Consider the following 21,518-nt stretch of genomic DNA (forward strand, 5'->3'; position numbering starts at 1 on the left):
TTAAACAGTAGATGCGATGTTCAATTAACAATATCAATGACTGTCGAGTCTTAATTGCTTTAATATAATGTCCCAGTTTAGTAGACATTCACGATTCACCAGGTGGCGAAGCAATATAGGGTGTTTGTTCGTTTATTACACGTGACTGTTTGGCAGTCATTTTCTCTGAATAAACGTGATAGATGACCTCACATAATCTTACCCTTGTAGTAGCCATGTATATGCAAATTTAGCCAACGTGTTGAGACACATGCAACATAGCATACTGCCAGTAAACGGATTATTATTTCTTTTAAATACCCCCCTCAAAAAAGTTGGCACATATGCACCCACACCTTGAAAACGAAATTAATTCAGTGTCATTAGACCTCTTTTCAATGGATACAAATTCAGGCAAACAGAACAAATCATGTTTAAATTAAAAGCCAACAGAAAAGTGTGGGGACCTCATTTTTATTTATACAAAGAGAGCAGCCCTTCTATTTCAGTGGGATGAAACGGGAAGAATGTGTAGCTCCGATACCGGGGCGACCGTGCTTGACTGGCTTGTAGGTGATAGAGAACTCCCCCAGGTAGTGGCCGCACATCTCAGGCTGGAGAGAGAAGTAAAATTGTTAGTACAGAGCAGGACAATCCTGTCACTAGAATACACCTGTTCCACAACTACCACAGTACATTGTGCACCGACAGCCTCTGCATGCAGATTTAGACATAAAACTTTTAAGGCCAAAACTGATGCAGGACCAAAACATTTAGGGACCACACAAAAATCTGATTGTTACCGAAGGCTTCAAAAATACAGTGAGGCAAATAAAGTAATAGCCAAGTGACATGCAGGTCAATGGATGCGAAATCCCTAGCAAAAAGTTATTTACAATCGTAATCTTGGGAGGGGCCATTGTGGTGTCTAGTAGGCTTGGGCGGTATACCGGGGAATTTGGAAACAGCCACGGGAAGGTTTTTCCATACCAATTAAAACTAGATTTGAAGTTTAATGAATGTGCATATTCGTCGTTACTTTTTAACTAGGCGATAAAGCAGATTGAGTTCGTCATTTCACCCGTCACATATTCATTAAGAAGCATACTGGTAGTCCCCAGTAACACGGTGTTTGTTTACAAGCACAGTGACGAGACCGGAGCCTTCAGTCACTCACTGTTGTGCAGCACGCACCAGGTGATCTAGTTATAGTATGGAATTCACAACTAAATGTTTGCCAGCTAGATACACTACAATGCCAAAAGTATGTGGACACGTGTCAAAAATCTCATTCCAAAATCATGGGCATTGATATGGACTAGGTCTCTCCTGGAAAAGAGATGTTATCTCAATGAGAAAAACCTGTATAAATAAAGGTAATAAAATGGAGTTCCTTTGCTGTAAATGGTCCCCCCTTTGCTGATATAACAGCCTTCACTCTTCTGGAAAGGCTTTCCACTAGGAAGAACATTGCTGCAGGGACTTGCTTCCATTGAGCCACAAGAGCATTAGTGAGGCCGGGCACTGATGTTGGGCGATTAGGCCTGGCTTGCAGTCTGTGTTCCAATTCACCCCAAAATTGTTCGATGGGGTTGAGGTCAGGGCTCTGTGCAGGCCAGTCAAGTTCTTCCACACCAATCTCAACAAACCATTTCTGTATGGACCTCGCTTTGTGCACAGGGGTATTGTCATGCTGAAACAGGAAAGGGCCTTCCCCAAACCATTGCCACAAAGTTAGAAGCACAGAATCTAAAAGGTCACTTCCCTTCATTGGAACTAAGGGGCTTAGCCCAAACCATGAAAAACAGCCACAGATCATTATTCATTCTCCACCAAACTTCACAGTCGGTACTATGCATTTGGGCAGGTAGTGTTCTCCTGGCACCTGCCAAACCACCCAGATTCGTCTATCGGACTGCCAGATGGCGAAGCGTGATTCATCACCACAGAGAACACGGTTCCACTGCTCTAGAGTCCAATGGCAGCGAGCTTTACACTACTCCAGCAGAGTCTTGACATTGCGCATGGTGATCTTAGGCTTGTGTGCGGCTGCTCGGCCATGGAAACCCATTTCATGAAGCTCCCAAGAAACGGTTATTGTACTGAAGTTGCTTCCAGGGGCAGTTTGGAACTTGGTAGTGAGTGTTGCAACCGAGGACAGACAAGATTTATGCGCTACATGTTTCAGCACTCGGCGGTCCTGTTCTGTGAGCTTGTGGGGGCAGGTAGCCTAGTGGTTAGAGTGTTGGACTATTAACCGAAAGGTTGCAAGATCAAATCCCTGAGTTGACATGGTAAAAATCTGTCCTTCTGCCCCTGAACAAGGCAGTTAACCCACTGTTCCTAGGCCGTCATTGAAAATAAGAATTTGTTCTTAACTGACTTGCCTAGTTAAATAACAGTTAAATAAATAAACTTGTGTGGCCTACCACTTCGCGGCTGAGCCGTTATTGCTCCTAGACGTTTCCACTTCATAATAACAGCACTTACAGTTGACTGGGGCAGCTCTAGCAGGGGAGAAAATAGACAAACTGACTTGTTGGAAAGGTGGCATCCTGACGGTGCCACGTTGAGTCACTGAGCTCTTCAGTTCGGGCTAATCTACTGCCAATGTTTGTCTATGGAGATTGCATGGCTGTGTGCTTGATTTGAACTTCTCTAGGGTAGGGGGAAGTATTTTGACGTCCGGATGTAAGGCGTGCCCGTAGTAAACTGCCTGCTACTCAGGCTCAGAAGGTAGGATATGCATATTATTAGTAGATTTGGATAGAAAACACTCAGAAGTTTCTAAAACTGTTTGAATGATGTCTGTGAGTATAACAGAACTCCTATGGCAGGCAAAAACCTGAGAAAAATCCAACCAGGAAGTGTGGAAATCTGAGGTTTGTAGTTTTTCAAGTGATTGCCTATACAGTACACAGTGACTTAGGGTTCATTTGGCACTTCCTAAGGCTTCCACTAGATGTCAACAGTCTTTAGAACCTTGTTTCATGCTTCTACTGTTACTGGGGAGAGAATAAGAGCCGACTCAACAAGTGGACTGCCTGAGGCGAATGAGTTGTTTATTGCGCTGTCACACAGGCGCACCGTTCCTAATTTTTCCTCTGTAATGAATACGCTATTGTCCGGTTGGAATATTATTGAATATTTATGATAAAAAGACCCTAAGGATTGATTGTAAACATCGTTTGACATGTTTCTACGAACGGTAATGGAACTTTTTGACTTTTCATCTAGGGTTTTGCGCTCGCACATAGTGCCTTTGGAATAGTGATCTGAACGCGAACAAAACAGAGGTATTTGGACATAAATATGGAGTTTAACGAACAAAACTAACATTTCTTGTGGAAGTGGGAGTCCTGGGAGTGCATTCCGACGAAGATCAGCAAAGGTAAGTGAAGATTTATAATACTATTTCTGAGTTTTGTTGACTCCAGAACCTGGCGGGTAACTGTATAGCTTGCTTTGATGGCTGAGCTCTGTACTCAGAATATTGAACAATGTGCTTTCGCTGTAAAGCTATTTTGAAATCTGACATAGCGGTTGCATTAAGGAGAAGTGTATAATTCTTTCAATAACTGTTGTAAATTTTATCAACGTTTATGATGAGTATTTTTGTAAATTGATGTGCTCATTCACCGGATGTTTTGGAGGCAAAACATTTTCTGAACATCACGCGCCAATGTAAAATGGGGTTTTTGGATATAAATATAAACTTTATCGAACAAAACATACATGTATTGTGTAACATTGAGTCCTGGGAGTGTCATCTGATGAAGATCGTCAAAGGTTAGTGATTAATTTTAGCTGTATTTCTGGTTTTTGTGACGCCTCTCCTTGCTTGGAGAATGGCTGTGTGGTTTTTCTTGTCTCAGCGCTGTCCTAACATAATCTAATGTTATGCTTTCGCCATAAAGCCTTTTTGAAATCGGACAATGTGGTTGGATTAATGAGAAGTGTATCTTTAAAATGGGATATAATAGTTGTATGTTTGAGAAATTTGAATTATGAGATTTTTGTTGTTTTGAATTTTCCGCCCTGCTATTTCACTGGCTGTTGAATAGCGTCCCACATACCCCACAGAGGTTAAACACCTGTCAGCAACGGGTGTGGCTGAAATAGTTGAATACAACAACTTGAAGGGGTGTCCACATACTTTTGGCCATGTAGTGTCTTATTATTATTACATTAACTGTCTGAAATGTACTAACTGCTATGCAGTTGTGCATTTGGTATCGTGCTACCTGGTTAGCTTCTCGCAAAACCAAACTTCTCTTGGTAACAGCAGAGAATCTCCTTTTGGATCAAAAGCCTTCCTTGTATAACTATGAGCTGGGATGTCTGTACTGTAAATAGTTAATGTCAGAGACTATAAAATGTTCACAATGCGCTCTTTAGCATTTAGCTAGCATTCAATATGGAATTTTACATGATCCTATTAGCATTGCTAACCTTTGGATTAGAGGCTCAGTGAGGTTAGAAAAAAAGTTATTTTAATTTTTTTACTAGGCAAGTCAGTTAAGAACAAATCCTTAATTACAATGCCAGACCAAATCCGGACAACGCTGGGCCAAATTGTGCGCCGCCAGACCGCTGCTCCACCCGGGGCCCCAAAATAGCTCCCCTTGTGTTCAGTGTCGGTATTACCAAATATCCCAGGACACCACAAGGTTGTTATGAAGGTATGACAATCTGGAAACCGCCCAAGCCTACCCACAGATCTTTCCCAAAACCTCACCTTGATTTCAACCTGGTTGAAGGTCTTGCCGTTGTACACTCCGACCATGGAGCCAACCATCTCAGGCAGGATGACCATGTCCCTAAGGTGAGTCTTCACCACCTCGGGCTTCTCCATCGGGGGAGCCTCCTTCTTGGCCTTACGCAGGCGCTTCAGGAGGGACTGCTGCTTGCGGCGAAGGCCACGGTTAAGTCTCCTCCTCTGGCGGGCGCAGTACAGCTGCATCAGCTGTTCACTGGAGGAGAGGAGGCATGATGCAGTCAGGCATACTTTCAGATTAACATTAAGCATCAGGTCCAAATAGCAGACTGGAGACTTCTACAGGGAAGTTAATTAAACATTTAAATGAATCCAGAATGTACCAAAATGGCCTTTAGAGTTTTACATATTTAGTCATAGTCCAACTAATTATGTAACAATATGTATTGTATTACAAGCAAAATTGAGAAAACGAATGAAAATGGAACACAGCATACCAGTTGCCATAATAATGTACCCAACTTTCGAAAGAGAGAACGCCACTGTCAGACCTCACCCTTCTGCAAGATGGGGTTCATCTAGCATTGGTATAATGGTTACACTCAGAAAGTGCTGAGCTTTCACCGACATACCACAATGCAAACAGCAATATTGACAAATGTAGTGGCGCATTTACTGGATGAATTGATTTACTCACTAGGACATGTCCAGAAGCTGGTCCAGGTCCACACCTCTGTAGGTGAACTTCCTGAAGGTACGCTTCTTCTTGATCTCGACATCCGCCTAGGAAATCACGCAAACTACTTTAACACAGTGGATATTGAGGGCCAACGAAAGCGAGTGTTAAAATGACACGTTCATTAGTAACATAATAACAGTTATAGCCACTATGTGTTAGAGTGCTGTCGTGCTTACTTCGGAATCCCTGTGATATGCAACTTTTCAGGGAAGTTAGGAACCAATATACACAGGCAGTTAGGAAAGCTAAGGCTAGCTTTTTCAAACAGAAATTTGCATCCTGTAGCATAAACTCCAAAAACTTCTGGGACACTAAAGTCCATGGAGAATAAGAGCACCTCCCCCCAGCTGCCCACTGCACTGAGGCTAGGAAACACTGTCACCACTGATAATTCCACTACAATTGAGAATTTCAATAAGCATTTTTCTACGGCTGGCCATGCTTTCCACTTGGCTACCCCTACCCCGGTCAACTGCCCTGCACTCCCCACAGCAACTCGCCCAAACCTCCCCCATTTCTCCTTCACCCAAATCCAGATAGCTGATGTTCTGAAAAAGCTGCAAAATCTGGACCCCTACAAATCAGCCGGGCTAGACAATCTGGACCCTCTCTAAAATTATCTGCCGAAATTGTTGCAACCCCCATTACTAGCCTGTTCAACCTCTTCGTATCGTCTGAAATTCCCAAAGAATGGAAAGCTGCCGCGATCATCCCCCTCTTCAAAAGGGGGAGACACTCTAGACCCAAACTGCTACAGACCTATATCTATCCTACCCGACTTTCTAAGGTCTTCGAAAGCCTAGTTAAACAGATTACCGAACATTTCGAATCCCACCGTACCTTCTCCGCTATGCAATCTGGTTTCAGAGCTGGTCATGGGTACACCTCAGCCAAGCTCATGGTCCTAAACAATATCATAACCGCCATCGATAAGAGACATTACTGTGCAGCCGTATTCATCGACCTGGCCAAGGCTTTCGACTCTGTCAATCACCACATTCTTATCGGCAGACTCAACAACCTTGGTTTCGCAAATAACTGCCTCACCTGGTTCATCAACTACTTCTCAGATGGAGTTCAGTGTGTCAAATCAGAGGGCCTCTGGCAGTCTCTAATGGGGTACCACAGGGTTCAATTCTCGGGCCGACTCTCTTCTCTGTATACATCAATGACGTCACTCTTGCTGCTGGTGATTCTCTGATCCACCTCTACGCAGACAACACCATTCTGTATACCTCTGGCCCTTCTTTGGACACTGTGTTAACTAACCTCCAGACGAGCTTCAATGCCATACAACTCTCCTTCCGTGGCCTCCAACTACTCTTAAAATGCAAGTTAAACTAAATGCATGCTCTTCAACCGATCGCTGCCCGCACCTGCCCGACCGTCCAGCATCACTACTCTGGATGGTTCTGACTTAGAATATGTGCACAACTACAAATACCTAGGTGTCTGGCTAGACTGTAAACTCTCCTTCCAGACTCATATTAACCTGTTAGGGCTAGGGGGCAGCATTTGCACGTCTGGATAAAAAAAATGTACCCGATTTAATCTGGTTACTAATCCTACCCAGTAACTAGAATATGCATATACTTATTATATATGGATAGAAAACACTCTAAAGTTTCTAAAACAGTTTGAATGGTGTCTGTGAGTATAACAGAACTCATTTGGCAGGCAAAACCCTGAGACATTTTCTGACAGGAAGTGGATACCTGATGTGTTGTATTGACTTTAAACCTATCCCATTGAAAAACACAGGGGCTTAGGAATATTTTGGCACTTCCTATTGCTTCCACTAGATGTCACCAGCCTTTACAAAGTGTTTTGAGTCTTCTGGAGGGAGATCTGACCGAACAAGAGCCATGGAACGATGATGTCCCATTAGACACCTGGCGCGCGAGTTCATGTTGGGTACCCTCGTTCCAATACGTTATAAAAGAGTATGCATTCGTCCACCTTGAATATTATTCATGTTCTGGTTAAAAAAGGCCCTAATGATTTATGCTATACAACGTTTGACATGTTTGAACGAACGGAAATATATTTTTTCCCCTCGTTCGTGACGAGAAGTCCGGCTGGCTTACATCATGTGCTAACGAGACGGAGATTTTTGGACATAAATGATGAGCTTTTTTGAACAAAACTACATTCGTTATGGACCTGTGATACCTGGAAGTGACATCTGATGAAGAGAATCAAAGGTAATGGATTATTTACATAGTATTTTAGATTTTAGATCTCCCCAACATGACGTCTAGTCTGTATCGCAACGCGTATTTTTCTGGGCGCAGTGCTCAGATTATTGCAAAGTGTGATTTCCCAGTAAGGTTATTTTTAAATCTGGCAAGTTGATTGAGTTCAAGAGATGTAAATCTATAATTCTTTAAATGACAATATAATATTTTACCAATGTTTTCTAATTTTAATTATTTAATTTGTGACGCTGACTTGACTGCCGGTTATTGGAGGGAAACGATTTCCTCAACATCAATGCCATAGTAAAACGCTGTTTTTGTATATAAATATGAACTTGATAGAACTAAAAATGCATGCATTGTCTAACATAATGTCCTAGGAGTGTCATCTGATGGAGATTGTAAAAGGTTAGTGCATCATTTTAGCTGGTTTTATGGTTTTGGTGACCCTGTCTTTGACTTGACAAAACATTACACACAACTCTTGTAAATGTACTGTCCTAACATACTCTAAATTTATGCTTTCGCCGTAAAACCTTTTTGAAATCGTAAAACGTGGTTAGATTAAGGAGATGTTTATCTTTCAAATGGTGTAAAATAGTTGTATTTTTGAAAAATTTGAATTTTGACATTTATTTGGATTCAAATTTGCCGCTCTTGAAATGCACCTGCTGTTGATGGAGTGCACCACGGGTGGCACGCTAGCGTCCCACCTAGCCCCAAGAGGTTAAGCATCTCCAATCCAAAATTACATCTAGAATCGGCTTCCTATTTCGCAACAAAGCATCCTTCACTCATGCTGCCAAAAATAATAGAGGTCGACCGATTATGACTTTTCAACGCCGATTATTGCAGGACCAAAAAAAGCCGATACCGATTAATCGGTTGATTTAAAAAAATATATATATATGTATTTGTAATGACAATTACAACAATACTGAATGAACACTTATTTTAACTTAACCTGTTAGGGCTAGGGGGCAGTATTGACACGGCTGGATAAAAAACGTACCCGATTTAATCTGGTTACCACTCCTACCCAGTAACTAGAATATGCATATACTTATTACATATGGATAGAAAACACCCTAAAGTTTCTAAAACTGTTTGAATGGTGTCTGTGAGTATAACAGAACTCAAATGGCAGGTCAAAACCTGAGAGATTCCTTTACAGGAAGTGGCCTGTCTGACCATTTCTGGAACTTCTTTGCCATCTCTATCTTTTACTAAGGATCTCTGCTCTAACGTGACACTTCCTACGTCGTCCATAGGCGCTCAGAGCCTGGGAAAAACCTGAATGTCGTCATCCCAGCCCCAGGCTGAAACACATTATCGCCTTTCTCAAGTGGCCGATCAAGGGACTCTGGGCTTAGGCGCGTGACCTGACCGCCCCCGTCTTTGTGATTTTTTTCCTCTGTTTGCCGAAAAGGAGATTCCCGGTCGGAATATTATCGCTTTTCTACGAGAAAAATGGCATAAAAATTGATTTTAAACAGCGGTTGACATGCTTCGAAGTACGGTAATGGAATATTTAGAATTTTTTTGTCACGAATTGCGCCATGCGCTCGACCCTTCTTTACCATTTCGGATAGTGTCTAGAACGCACGAACAAAACGCCGCTATTCGGATATAACGATGGATTATTTTGGACCAAACCAACATTTGTTATTGAAGTAGCAGTCCTGGGAGTGCATTCTGACGAAGACAACAAAAGGTAATCAAACTTGTATAATAGTAAATATGATTATGGTGAGTGCTAAACTTGCCGGGTGTCTAAATAGCTAGCCCGTGATGCCTGGGCTATGTACTTAGAATATTGCAAAATGTGCTTTCACCAAAAAGCTATTTTAAAATCGGACATATCGAGTGCATAGAGGAGGTCTGTATCTATAATTCTTAAAATAATTGTTATGCTTTTTGTGAACGTTTATCGTGAGTAATTTAGTAAAATGTTAGCGAATTCCCCGGAAGTTTGCGGGGGGGGTATGCTAGTTCTGAACGTCACATGCTAATGTAAAAAGCTGGTTTTTGATATAAATATGAACTTGATTGAACAAAACATGCATGTATTGTATAACATATTGTCCTAGGGTTGTCATCTGACGAAGATCATCAAAGGTTAGTGTTGCATTTAGCTGTCTTCTGGGTTTTTGTGACATTATATGCTAGCTTGAAAAATGGGTGTCTGATTATTTCTGGCTTGGTACTCTGCTGACATAATCTAATGTTTTGCTTTCGTTGTAAAGCCTTTTTGAAATCGGACAGTGTGGTTAGATTAACGAGAGTCTTGTCTTTAAATAGCTGTAAAATAGTCATATGTTTGAGAAATTGAAGTAATAGGATTTTTAAGGTTTTGAAAATCGCGCCACAGGCTTCAAGTGGCTGTTACGTAGGTGGGACGAATTCGACCCGCCTAGCCCATAGAGGTTAATATAATAATCAATAAAATCAATTTAGCCTCAAATAATGAAACATTTTCAATTTGGTTTAAATAATGCAAAAACAAAGTGTTGGAGAAGAAAGTAAAAGTGCAATATGTTTCTTGTAAGAAAGCTAACGTTATAGCTTCCGTCCCTCTCCTCACTCCTACCTGGGCTCAAACCAGGAACACATCGACAACAGCCACCCTCGAAGCAGCGTTACCCATGCAGAGCAAGGGGAACAACTACTCCAAGTCTCAGAGCAAGTGACGTTTGAAATGCTATTAGCGTGCACCCCGCTAACTAGCTAGCCATTTCACATCGGTTACATAAGCCTAATCTCGGGGGTTGATAGGTTTGAAGTCATAAACAGCGCAATGTTTGAAGCATTGCGAAGAGCAAAACCCACAAAAGTGCTGTTTGAATGAATGCTTACGAGCCTGCTGGTGCCTACCATCGCTCAGTCAGACTGCTCTATCAAATCATAGACAATTATAACATAATAACACACAGAAATACGAGCCTTAGGTCATTAATATGGTCGAATCCGGAAACTATCATCTTGAAAACAAAACGTTTATTCTTTCAGTGAAATACGGAACCGTTCCGTATTTTATCTAATGGGTGGCATCCATAAGTCTAAATATTCCTGTTACATTGCACAACCTTCAATGTTATGTCATAATTATGTAGAATTCTGGCAAATTAGTTCGCAACGAGCCAGGCGGCCCAAACTGTTGCATATACCCTGACTCTGCGTGCAATGAACGCAAGAGAAGTAACACAATTTCACCTGGTTAATATTGCCTACTAACCTGGATTTATTTTTGCTAAATATGCAGGTTTAAAAATATATAGTTCTGTGTATTGATTTTAAGGCATTGATGTTTATGGTCAGGTACAGTCGTGCAACGATTGTGCTTTTTTCGCAAATGCGCTTTTGTTAAATCATCCCCCATTTGGCGAAGTTGGCTGTCTTTGTTAGGAAGAAATAGTCTTCACACAGTTCGCAACAAGCCAGGCGGCCCAAACCCCTGCATATACCCTGACTCTGTTGCAAGAGAAGTGACACAATTTTCCTAGTTAAAAGAAATTCATGTTAGCAGGCAATATTAACTAAATATGCAGGTTTAAAATATATACTTGTGTATAGATTTTAAGAAAAGCATCGATGTTTATGGTTAGGTATACGTTGGAGCAACGACAGTCCTTTTTCGCAAAAGCGCACCGCATCGATTATATGCAACGAAGGACACGCTAGATAAACTAGTAATATCATCAACCATGTGAGTTAACTAGTGATTATGATTGATTGATTTTTATAAGATAAGTTTAATGCTAGCTAGCAACTTACCTTGGCTTCTTACTGCATTCGCATAATAGGCAGGCTCCTCGTGGAGTGCAATGTAAGGCAGGTGGTTAGAGCGTTGGACTAGTTAACTTAAGGTTGCAAGATTGAATCCCTGAGCTGACAAGGTAAAAATCTGTCGTTCTGCCCCTGAACAAGGCAGTTAACCCACCGTTCCTAGGCCGTCATTGAAAATAAGAATGTGTTCTTAACTGACTTGCCTAGTTAAATAACAGTTAAATAAATAAACTGCCTAGTTAAATAAAGGTGTAAAAATTAAAAATAATAAATCGGCCAAATCGCTGTCCAAATATACCGATGGCCGATTGTTATGAAAACTTGAAATCGGCCCTAATTAATCGGCCATTCCGATTAATCGGTCGACCTCTATAACATACCCTCGTAAAACTGACCACCCTACCGATCCTTGACTTCGGCGATGTCATTTACAAAATAGCCTCCAACACTCTACTCAACAAATTGGATGCAGTCTATCACAGTGCCATCCGATTTGTCACCAAAACCCCATATACTACCCACCACTGCGACCTGTATGCTCTTGTTGTCTGGCCCTCGCTTCATACTCATCGCCTAACCCTTTGGCTGCAGGTCATCTACAAGTCTTTGCTAGGTAAAGCTCCGCCTTATCTCAGCTCACTGGTCACCATAGCTGCACCCGCTCCAGCAAGTATATCTCACTGGTCACCCCCAAAGCCAATTCCTCCTTTGGCCGCCTTTCCTTACAGTTCTCTGCTGCCAATAACTGGAACGAACTGCAAAAATCTCTGAAGCTGGAGCCTCCCATCTCCCTCACTAGATTTAAGCACCAGCTGTCAGAGCAGCTCACAGATCACTGCACATAGCCCATCCAACTACCTCATCCCATACTGTATTTATTTATGCATCTTGCTCCTTTTCACCCCAGTATCTCTACTTCCACATTCATCTTCTGCACATCTATCACTCCAGTGTTTAATTGGTATATTGTAATTACTTCGCCACCATGGCCTATTTATTGCCGTACCTCCCTTGCACACACTGTATATAGACTTTTTCTGTATTATTGACTGTATGTTTATTTATTCCATGTGTAACTCTGTGTTGTTGTGTGTCGAACTGCTGTGCTTCATCTTGGCCAGATCGCAGTTGTAAATGAGAACTTGTTCTCAACTAGCCTACCTGGTTAAATAAATAAATAAAAAATACAAAAATGTCTCTAAAAGACAAGACCTGACTCGGTAAATAAACAGCAAGCTAGCATTAGCACTGCAGGCAACCGTATGAGCTTAACATGCATCACAAGCTTTGTGGTAGCGTCAATAATGTTTCATCCTAAAATTCACCAATGTATCGATTGATACGTAGTGATACATTGCACTGTATGGTTTAATAATTAAAAGGTATTATAACTTAGCAGAGATGGACATAGATGGTCAAATTCGGATTCTTGTAAAATTGGGCACCTACCATTTTGCCTGATGTTCCGTTGAAAAGAATGTTCCGAAGTCTCGTTTGTGCTAATATCGCGCGACTCGCAGGGACATCCGGCTATTTCCGGCCAGACAAAATATTTGTATATTTCACTGGACCATTAGGTGGAGGTATTGTACAAGAAAATTAACTTTTATCTTATCAGTCTCAAACGTCAAACAGTGCAACTTCCATTCAAGTTGAAGTCACTCACCATAGTCGGGATACTTCTATAGATATCCAAATGAAAACAAACAGCTAAACAATTTGTGTAATCTTTTATTACAGCTGTCACACAAAAATATATCTAGCATGGAATAACACAAAGGCAGGTGGTAAGAGAAAACACATTTTATTAAAGACACCCAGCCCACCACACCTGATAATGTTCATACCCAGTACAATGTTATCCTGATTATGTGCCGTATAAAGTCAATCACCAGCTATAAATACATCATGTAGAAAGAGGTCCTGATTTCGGTACCAGATCTTAATTTTCTTCTCCGCGTGATCGCCTTCTGAAACTGCAAAGTGCCGTACAACAGAGCTTCTGCTGTGGGTGGACAACCTAGAAACAAACATGTGCAAGAACAAGACATGTAATACCCGTATGTCTGTATGAAAAATGCTAAGAAATTCTATATCAACTCACCTTACCTGGTACCAGAGGAGGCTGGGTGGAGGAGCTATAGTAGGATGGGCTCATTGTAATGGCTGGAATCAAGACGATTCTGTGCTTCCAACTTTGTGGCAACAGTTTGGGGAAGGCCCTTTCCTGTTTCAAGATGACAATGCCACTAGGGCACAAAGCGAGGTCCATACAGAAATGGTTTGTTGAGATTGGTGTGGAAGAACTTGACTGACCAGCACAGAGCCCTGACCTCAACCCCATTGGGATGAATTGGAAGCATGCTCGTGGCTGAATGGAAGCAAGTCCCCGCAGCAATGTTCCAACATCTAGTGGAAAGCCTTCCCAGAAGAGTGGAGGCTGTTATAGCAGCAAAGGTGGGACAAACACCATATTAATGCCCATGATTTTGGAATGAGATGTTCGAACAGGTGTCCACATACTTTTGGTAATTTAGTGTACTTCTCTATTCCATCAGTGACCCAAATGACTCAAAACCCCCACCTACAAAACTGCATGCCTTCAACACTGCATTTAACATACCATGCAATTAGTATGTTAGGCTATGGAATGCAGACATTGTTTATGTTCTAATTAAAGCCACACGTACTAATGATCGTAACCGAAGGTATGATAACCATGTAACTAATGAGACACCCTATTATTGTAACTAATTGACACAGACTGGTTTGTATACAATGTACGTCTTTATTACACTTTATTCACACATATTTCCCAACTTTCATAAATGTTTCTATTCATAATGAAAATATGGATCGAAAGGAAAGCCCAAGGAATATATATATAAAACCAAAAAGGTAGTAAGAGCAAATTTCCCTTCAGAGTCGGTACAAAACACTTAACAAAACTATATATAAATAATCACTTTGAATGACAGAGTTAAAAAATATGTTTGGTCCTCTTATCAGTCATCAGTGAATCCATTAAAACATTATACAATGAAGAAAATTGACAAAATGAATCCAGTATCCAGCTCAGAATGTTGAAAGCCTGAATGTTTTTTTTTCAAGATACTCTAAGCCAAAGAAAACAACCTTGGCTCCAGTTGTTCTGGTTAGGCAAACAAAGGAAATATTTCCTCCAAAGAAAGTTGGCATACATAAAAAAGTGGATGGTGGTTCGTTTCCATGGTCCAAACAGATACATCTTGTTGTCTTTTATACTACCAAGTAAAAATACTGAATGGGCACAAACAATTACCACAAATTCACATTCACATCAATTAAGGTAATATAAATGTATATAGGTTACATTAACAATATGACCTTTGGTACAAGGATAGGTAAATTACAACTATGGAACAGTCCATTTTTGAAATGAGGATTTTTAATAATTGAATTCTATTGGATCCTGTCGAAGATGGATTACAGGCAATATTTGCCTGAAGATAAAAAATTATTGGCATAAACGTTTAAATGTAGCAATTTACATTAGTTGGCAAACAGTTGTCGAGGGGGAAACTGGCAAGAGGGCTTTGGTACTTTACTAAAAGCTAATCACTGGGATATAAAAAGCTAATCACAGCCCAGACACCAGTACTGGCTTTAGTGGTTACACTTTAAAAACACATAAGCATAGCCATTTCAACAGGAATATAAAAACCTACTAATGCATAGTACATGTGAGATATGTCTAACATTGGTCCTAACCAGCGCTTAAATGAGGGCAAGAGGGCACTATTGTCCAATACCAAAAGGAGATCAACCAAAAGGCGGAAAATCCTATGTAACAAATAACTTTGAAAAAGCCTTCCTTGATGTTTCTTCTGTTTTCAACCAGCACAACTCCCCTCTTAATAACCCGTCCCCTCTTAATAACCCGTCCCCTCTTAATAACCCGTCCCCTCTTAATAACCCGTCCCCTCTTAATAACCCGTCCCCTCTTAATAACCCGTCCCCTCTTAATAACCCGTCCCCTCTTAATAACCCGTCCCCTCTTGTTGGTACACCGGCACCGCTTCATCTTTGTATTCTTGGTAACCCTCGTCTTGGTAGTCAGGGACATATTCGGCTCCGGCCCCATTCTGCTCCTCCTCGCCCTCCTCGTTCTTGGGGCAGTACTTAGCGTTGTAGATCTGACGACCCAGGCCAAAGTTCTGCCCGCTCTGATTGGCGCCTGCGTTGGAGCCCATCTGCAGTGACATGGTGCTGTTGTCACATTTGTCTGTGCCCAGCTTCTGGTCGTAGATGGCACGGCGGGTTCCTGGAGCTGTCATGCCAGCCTGAGTAGAGGAAGATAACTAATTCATATGTAGCAGTGAATTAAAATAAGAATCCATTAGTAAAAGCCAAAGTCTACTAGTGCAGTTATGTCCCCCATTGACAATATTGATAACTCGATTTAGTTTTAACACATGGTGAAATTAAAGAGAACTTGCATTTGCTTTCTACACATGGACTTTTACCTGACTGGCCCCCTTGTTGGTGCCCATTTGCAGACTGATGGTGGAGTTGTCCATGGGGGGCAGGATGTGAGCCTTGGGATCGTAGAGGTGCCTCCTGGTGCCGTATGCATTCATGCCCGCCTGGCTGGCACACTTATTCGTCCCCATCTGCGGAGAGAGACAGATATCAGTTATAAAAGGAAAACAGCAAAGGATGAGTGGAAAATTACAACCCCCAGTTAGATGGAGACCTTCAGACAGACCGAGAATGCCTGAGTAGATATCATCAAATCAACAATATTGTTCTTGGTTGAAATAGAAGTCATGCCAAAGGGCTTGTAAAAGTTAGGAATCATTGATGTAACCCTACATGCAACCCTTCAATAAGAAATATCCAAAACAAATAGAAGTTATGAAAAAATTCAATGAAATATGAGTTTTATAAGAACAATAGCATGGATGCCAGTCTGTCTCTGCCTTAGCCTGTTATAAAGGCTGTTAGCAATATGTCTTGGTCAGCTTTGCTACTGATGTTTTGTTTGGCAAGACGGCAACAGAGCTGGCAACAGCAAAAAGAACAACATGCTCCTCAGTGGTATCACTGTCAACACATTCCCTCTTGCCTGCAGTCCGATGACACACTGTCCGGCCTTCATCTTCTCCTCGTCGAATAGCCTCTCCTGTTTGTCTGCGTACTTCACCCCAATGTCCACTCGGGACTGGCAGCCCTTGGTCTTGGCCTGCAGGGGAAAGTGTACAGAAATCCAGTCACTGTTGGATGCCTCAAGATTTTACTGGACAATTCTAGGAGCTTATTCAGGAGGGGGCTGTATTTACATCCCGCTTCTGACACCATATGTTGATGAAGACGAGACACCATTATTTTAGCTTCTGGAACATCTTTACGAAGACAAAACCTGACATGTTGAACAAAGCATTACTGCAAGGTCAAGCGATTCATGCAAGTGGAAATTACACCGTTCAAATACAGAAGATTCTCATGAGGGATGCAACCATAAAAATTTGTTTAAAAACTTTTACCGTGCCAGCGAGAGACAGCAGTGTGCTCTGGACCTGGGTCATGTTCCCACTCTCAAACAGGTCGTTGGCCTCAAAGATATCATGGGGCTTCAGGCCGTACATTTGTATAGATTTGATGAAGTTGGTGATGTTCTCCAGCTAGAACCAGACAAGTGCATATGAAAATAAGATGAGTAAAGAGCTTCTCAATAATTGCATGAAGGTAGATTTTAGGAAGTCACACCTATAACGAGGCTATCACCACAAAGAATTAAGCCATTGAGTTAAAAGGATATCTCTGGCACACAGAGGTCTCACTATATTTCATATTCTAACCCAAATTATATTTCAGTAAACTCACTGGTCGAGAGAGTTGCACCTCTAATAATAATAATCTAACTCTGCTTTTAAGCTAGTAAAAAAAAACAGGCTTGGTCAGCACAACAGCTCAGATATATTCTCTAACTGTAAAACCAGCTGGTAAAGTACAGTTCAAGTCTGTTCACGTAGAGAACAATCCAAGCAGCTCACCTGATGCCAGTTCATGGTGGATGAGTTGATCTTTTTCACAGAGCCAGGTTGAAGTTTGTTGATCAGTCTAGGGGAGGAAGAGAGTTTTCTTACTTAGACTGCAGCACCTCATAGGCAACAGAAGGAATCAGAGGAGAAAAGGGTCTATATTACAGTAAAACCCACAGCAAGGAGGACAGACAGGATATATGCAATGGATTGTATGATTTGATGTATAATGTTGTAGCTAGCAGAACGTTTATGAGTGATGTCTTTGGTTGAATGCATTGGCTGGTGCCATAAAATGTGTAGCTTAATGGGTCAATAAAGCCACATTGTACACATTGGGACATGACGACGGATCCTGGCCCCATTCAGAAACATACTTGCACAAGATGACACCATTTTTCAGGCCTTTCTGGAAGTCTTCCCCGATGTCACATCCTGTCGTATCCTCGATCCAGACCTTTAGCTCCTCCTCTCTCTGAGGGTCGTACTTTCCGGCAATCTGGGGAAGATCAAAAGTTCATTATAGGAGACCTTTACATCTTGAAAAAAGTTGCACAACATGTCGGTTACACTTTATTTTACAGTAATGTTTCCACTGGTACTTAGAAGAAAACTTTCCAATGGGTACTTCAAATAGTTACCAATTGTGTAGAATTATCTGGTACCTAATGGTGGCCATTGCTGCTTGTTTGAATGAATCCCAAAGAAACAAGTAATTCATAGATTATTACAGTGTAATTACTATTTTACCAGGTACTTCCCGTATAAACAAAGTGCTACTAACGTTTTTTTGGAAATACTTATCATCAATTGATGACTTGGTAGTGGGCGGTTTTCATTTCCAGAACCACAGCAAAAAATAAACAATATGCGTTTGTGCGTGTTGAAATTCTCTCTCAAGAGTTTATTATGGGCGGCCCCAAAACCATGATTCACGGTGTCAAACAATTGGGATAACTTTGTGTGTTATTCTTGCTGTTTAACAGCCCTTACAGAGCCGACACTGACATTAGCTCAAACACAAAACGCGCACACATCCTGTTTGGTAAACCACTTAAATCTCCTTGAAGCACAGGAAGGCAGCTGCATGGTATAGGGGCGAGTTAAACTTTATGCAATTTGACACTGCATTCCTTGTTGAGGGTGTTATCCTGATTTGTAAATACTTTGGTTGAGTAAATATTCAAAAGAAATAAGTGTGAAGATGGAAACTGGCTCTAAAAGCAACGTTTAGAAAACGTCATATCTGTAGTGTCGATCTTACTATGAAAATGCTACTACAAATAGAAATGCAAAAACACTGCAATGTTCGTGCAGAAAGTTATTTTTTTTTTACGGCCTCTATAGCATCTCTAAATAATGCATTTTGAGGTTGAAGTTACAAATACATACCAAAGACTGAGGAATAGGGTCAAAATATTCTCTACAAATTTCCCTCCAAGACTTAAAATGTGAAGCGGAACTTTAAGTACAACTGAATAAAGGACTTCCTGGGCAAACCGGTCCTCTCATTATATATTTGCTTCATTTGATTATCCCCAAATTAAAACAACATTGACTGCCTTAATTGCCCACAGGACATTTGAAAGATGTAATTTAGAGAGGCATGGTGAACTCAAGGAATTCATTCCGCGGCGCAATTTAGATCATGGGGAATGAGACTGTTAGGACACCGAGTTGAAGGACTTTAAATCAAATGGATTGAACATGGAGCACTATTACGTTCTCAAAAAAACATATTTGGTAGTCTTGTTGGAACTGATCCACTAGACGTCTGGGTTAACCATCATTTCACCTATCATCTAATATTGTCAAGGAGGAAAAACTCCTTGAATAACAAAACTTCAATACTTCACATTGCTACATCATTAACGGCAGGAAATACCAGAGACAATGTTCATCATTCATTGGTATGAGAGGAAACCACCAGCTTTACATCCACTTGGCTACCCATACACTGTGTTCTGAGGACCAATGGAAAACCCTCGCCAATATAAGGCCTCAGCCAAGGAATGCAAACAATAAATCAGCCAGTGGTATAAAAAGACACATTGCTATGTCTCAGACACAGAAGAACATAATGCACATGTACCTGCCATGTCTAATCTGCAGTTAAACTGATCAGGGTAGTAACGTGGGGACCTGAGTATTGCTTTGTATAACATAACTTGGAACATGATGGGTAAAGTTTGTTGTATATGAAAGATAAAAACTAAACTAATATAATATTAGTCATTATTCTCTATTTACATAAGTGAAGAGCCTGGTTGGGGAACTTTGCAAAGCGTTTCAATTTCATTTCTCCTATTACACTGTAAAAGCGTAACACACGATTACAAAAAATAATAAGTACAGGAACAAACGCTCTAAATCTTCACTGTAAATTTGTGATAAAACAGTTATATTTGGCCCAAGGGGTACAGTAGTAGGTTAACTCCTGGTTGTGCCATCCACACTGTCATTGATGAAGGACACTTGCAGATAGATTAAGTTTAATATCACTTAATTGGTCAATTACACACAAGGTCCAACCTATTTGATAGAAGCAAACCTCCGGTTGCCTTTTCACTTCCCGACATTTTTCCAGTCGGACCGGGATTCGAACTGGCAACCATCTGTTTGCTGGCTCGCCTCTCTAACAGCTATGCTACCTGCCACCAGAAAACACTGGCACGGTCTCCTGTCAACGTTTACTTTTGAAAGTGCACATATTTCTATTTGGATTGTTTTGTGGTGCCAATTGTCAATGTACGCACGTTGGCGCACTGCTCACAACAACAGCCATTCACCGAATCCACCCCAGCGAAGGATGCAGCAGTTGTTCTCGTGATAGGACCGTGTGACCTATGGATGGGTGACAAACTCAGGGACATGGATGGATGCATGAAAGACCTAGTGTTGTACTGACTAGTTTGTCTATGTAATGGCACCGTATGGGGATTTTAACTTACCACAAGAAAATATACATTGCCAACACGGGCAACGCCCATGCCCTTTTAAGCGCTTCCCAAAAGTAAACCAACAACTTAATTAAAAAAACTTTCGTCTGGTTTATCATTTTGTCATTTAATGAACAGTGTTATCAAACATATATGCCTTGGTGCACAGCCGGTAAAACTTGTAATTTGATAAAAGTTTTCCGCTTTATTTAGGTCATTCCAAAATATAGTAGCTTCGCCCGTTCCACGTAATTATCTTTACACTCAGCAGAACATCATAGCCTAAAAGACGTAGGCAAACACATGTTTCAATAAATAAATCAAGTTTTCCGTAATAAACCTCACTAACGCTATAGGCTACTACCATAAGGCAAATGATTCATTCCCACTTTACTCCCTTCCGTGAACACTTACCTTGCTTTTGACTTCTGCAGAAAACCCATAAGCAGGACCTCGGTTAAATGATGAGCCAGACATTATTATAAACGAGTTACTTTGTTTTTCGTATAGATACTTTGTATCAGTTTCTTTGTGCAAATACTTTTATTTTCGTTTCTCTTCCAGTTAAACTCCGGAGTGAACTAAACACTTCCTTTCTTTTTTCTTGCAACCAATAAAAATGCTTACACGAACGGGTACGCTTCGTTAATCGATTTTAGGCTCCACCTTTCCCTTTCTGAGTCTAGGTCGTGACTCGTGATTGATATCAAAAAGTCCTTATATGGAAGGAAAGTCCCACATTCCTGAATGATGGGAGTATCCTATGGTCCAACCAGCAGTCGGGGAGTCTTGAATCACGGTCGGGAAAAGTTTGAGTAGAAGAATGCCAAAACGAGCTACTGAATGACGTAATGATACTACTCTTGAGACACATTTTTTGTAAATTACCCCCTTTGCTCGTTCAAGGGATTTGATCCATTTTGGAATTCTGAGAATGTTAATATCACTAGTAGGCTACATCCAAACGAGAACATAGTTAAAAAATATTCATTTCGGCATTAAGCAATTATCCGAATATTTTAGTTTAGCCTACATAAGACCAATTATCATGATTCATGTGTTATTACATTGTTATAAAGCACAGTTAGTTTTGTCTACAATAACATAAAAACACTGATAAAAAAAGTAAAGTCATTT

The 21,518-nt window shown here is 41.0% G+C and overlaps 2 protein-coding genes and 1 non-coding gene across 3 annotated transcripts; all 3 read right to left on the minus strand.

Annotated features, from left to right (window-relative positions):
- Nucleotides 1-450: 450 nt before the first annotated feature.
- rig (ribosomal protein S15) lies at nt 451-12,877 on the minus strand. Its single transcript, NM_001123531.1, has 4 exons — nt 12,869-12,877; nt 5,394-5,479; nt 4,718-4,952; nt 451-593 (listed from the first exon to the last, which is right to left on the minus strand). Exons 1-4 carry the CDS (start codon nt 12,869-12,871, stop codon nt 480-482), a joined length of 438 nt encoding a protein of 145 aa, NP_001117003.1. The 5' UTR covers nt 12,872-12,877; the 3' UTR covers nt 451-479.
- Nucleotides 5,206-5,338, minus strand: LOC123741963 (small nucleolar RNA SNORA35). Its single transcript, XR_006769486.1, has one exon. It is a non-coding gene; the product is annotated as a small nucleolar RNA SNORA35 (small nucleolar RNA).
- Nucleotides 12,878-14,187: 1,310 nt separating the features above from the next.
- Nucleotides 14,188-21,058, minus strand: LOC106598989 (calponin-2). Its single transcript, XM_014190023.3, has 7 exons — nt 20,796-21,058; nt 17,820-17,941; nt 17,455-17,521; nt 16,945-17,082; nt 16,527-16,643; nt 15,925-16,071; nt 14,188-15,741 (listed from the first exon to the last, which is right to left on the minus strand). The coding sequence occupies exons 1-7, from the start codon at nt 20,856-20,858 to the stop codon at nt 15,439-15,441; spliced, it is 957 nt and encodes a 318-aa protein (XP_014045498.1). The 5' UTR covers nt 20,859-21,058; the 3' UTR covers nt 14,188-15,438.
- Nucleotides 21,059-21,518: the final 460 nt, after the last annotated feature.

The sequence above is a fragment of the Salmo salar genome, chromosome 03 (assembly GCF_965601325.2).
Source record: "Salmo salar chromosome 03, fSalSal1, whole genome shotgun sequence".
NCBI lineage: Eukaryota > Metazoa > Chordata > Actinopteri > Salmoniformes > Salmonidae > Salmo > Salmo salar.

Excerpts from the sequence above, each read along its gene's own strand:
- LOC106598989 (XM_014190023.3), bottom strand. The coding sequence starts at position 20,858 with ATGTCTGGCTCATCATTTAACCGAGGTCCTGCTTATGGGTTTTCTGCA. Across the intron at positions 17,522-17,819 it reads AATGGTGTCATCTTGTGCAA|ACTGATCAACAAACTTCAAC; the intron begins GTATGTTTCTGA and ends TTCCTCCCCTAG. Across the intron at positions 15,742-15,924 it reads CCAACAAGGGGGCCAGTCAG|GCTGGCATGACAGCTCCAGG; the intron begins GTAAAAGTCCAT and ends TCCTCTACTCAG.
- rig (NM_001123531.1), bottom strand. Across the intron at positions 4,953-5,393 it reads CAGCTTCTGGACATGTCCTA|TGAACAGCTGATGCAGCTGT; the intron begins GTGAGTAAATCA and ends CCTCTCCTCCAG. Across the intron at positions 594-4,717 it reads TCAACCAGGTTGAAATCAAG|CCTGAGATGTGCGGCCACTA; the intron begins GTGAGGTTTTGG and ends TTCTCTCTCCAG.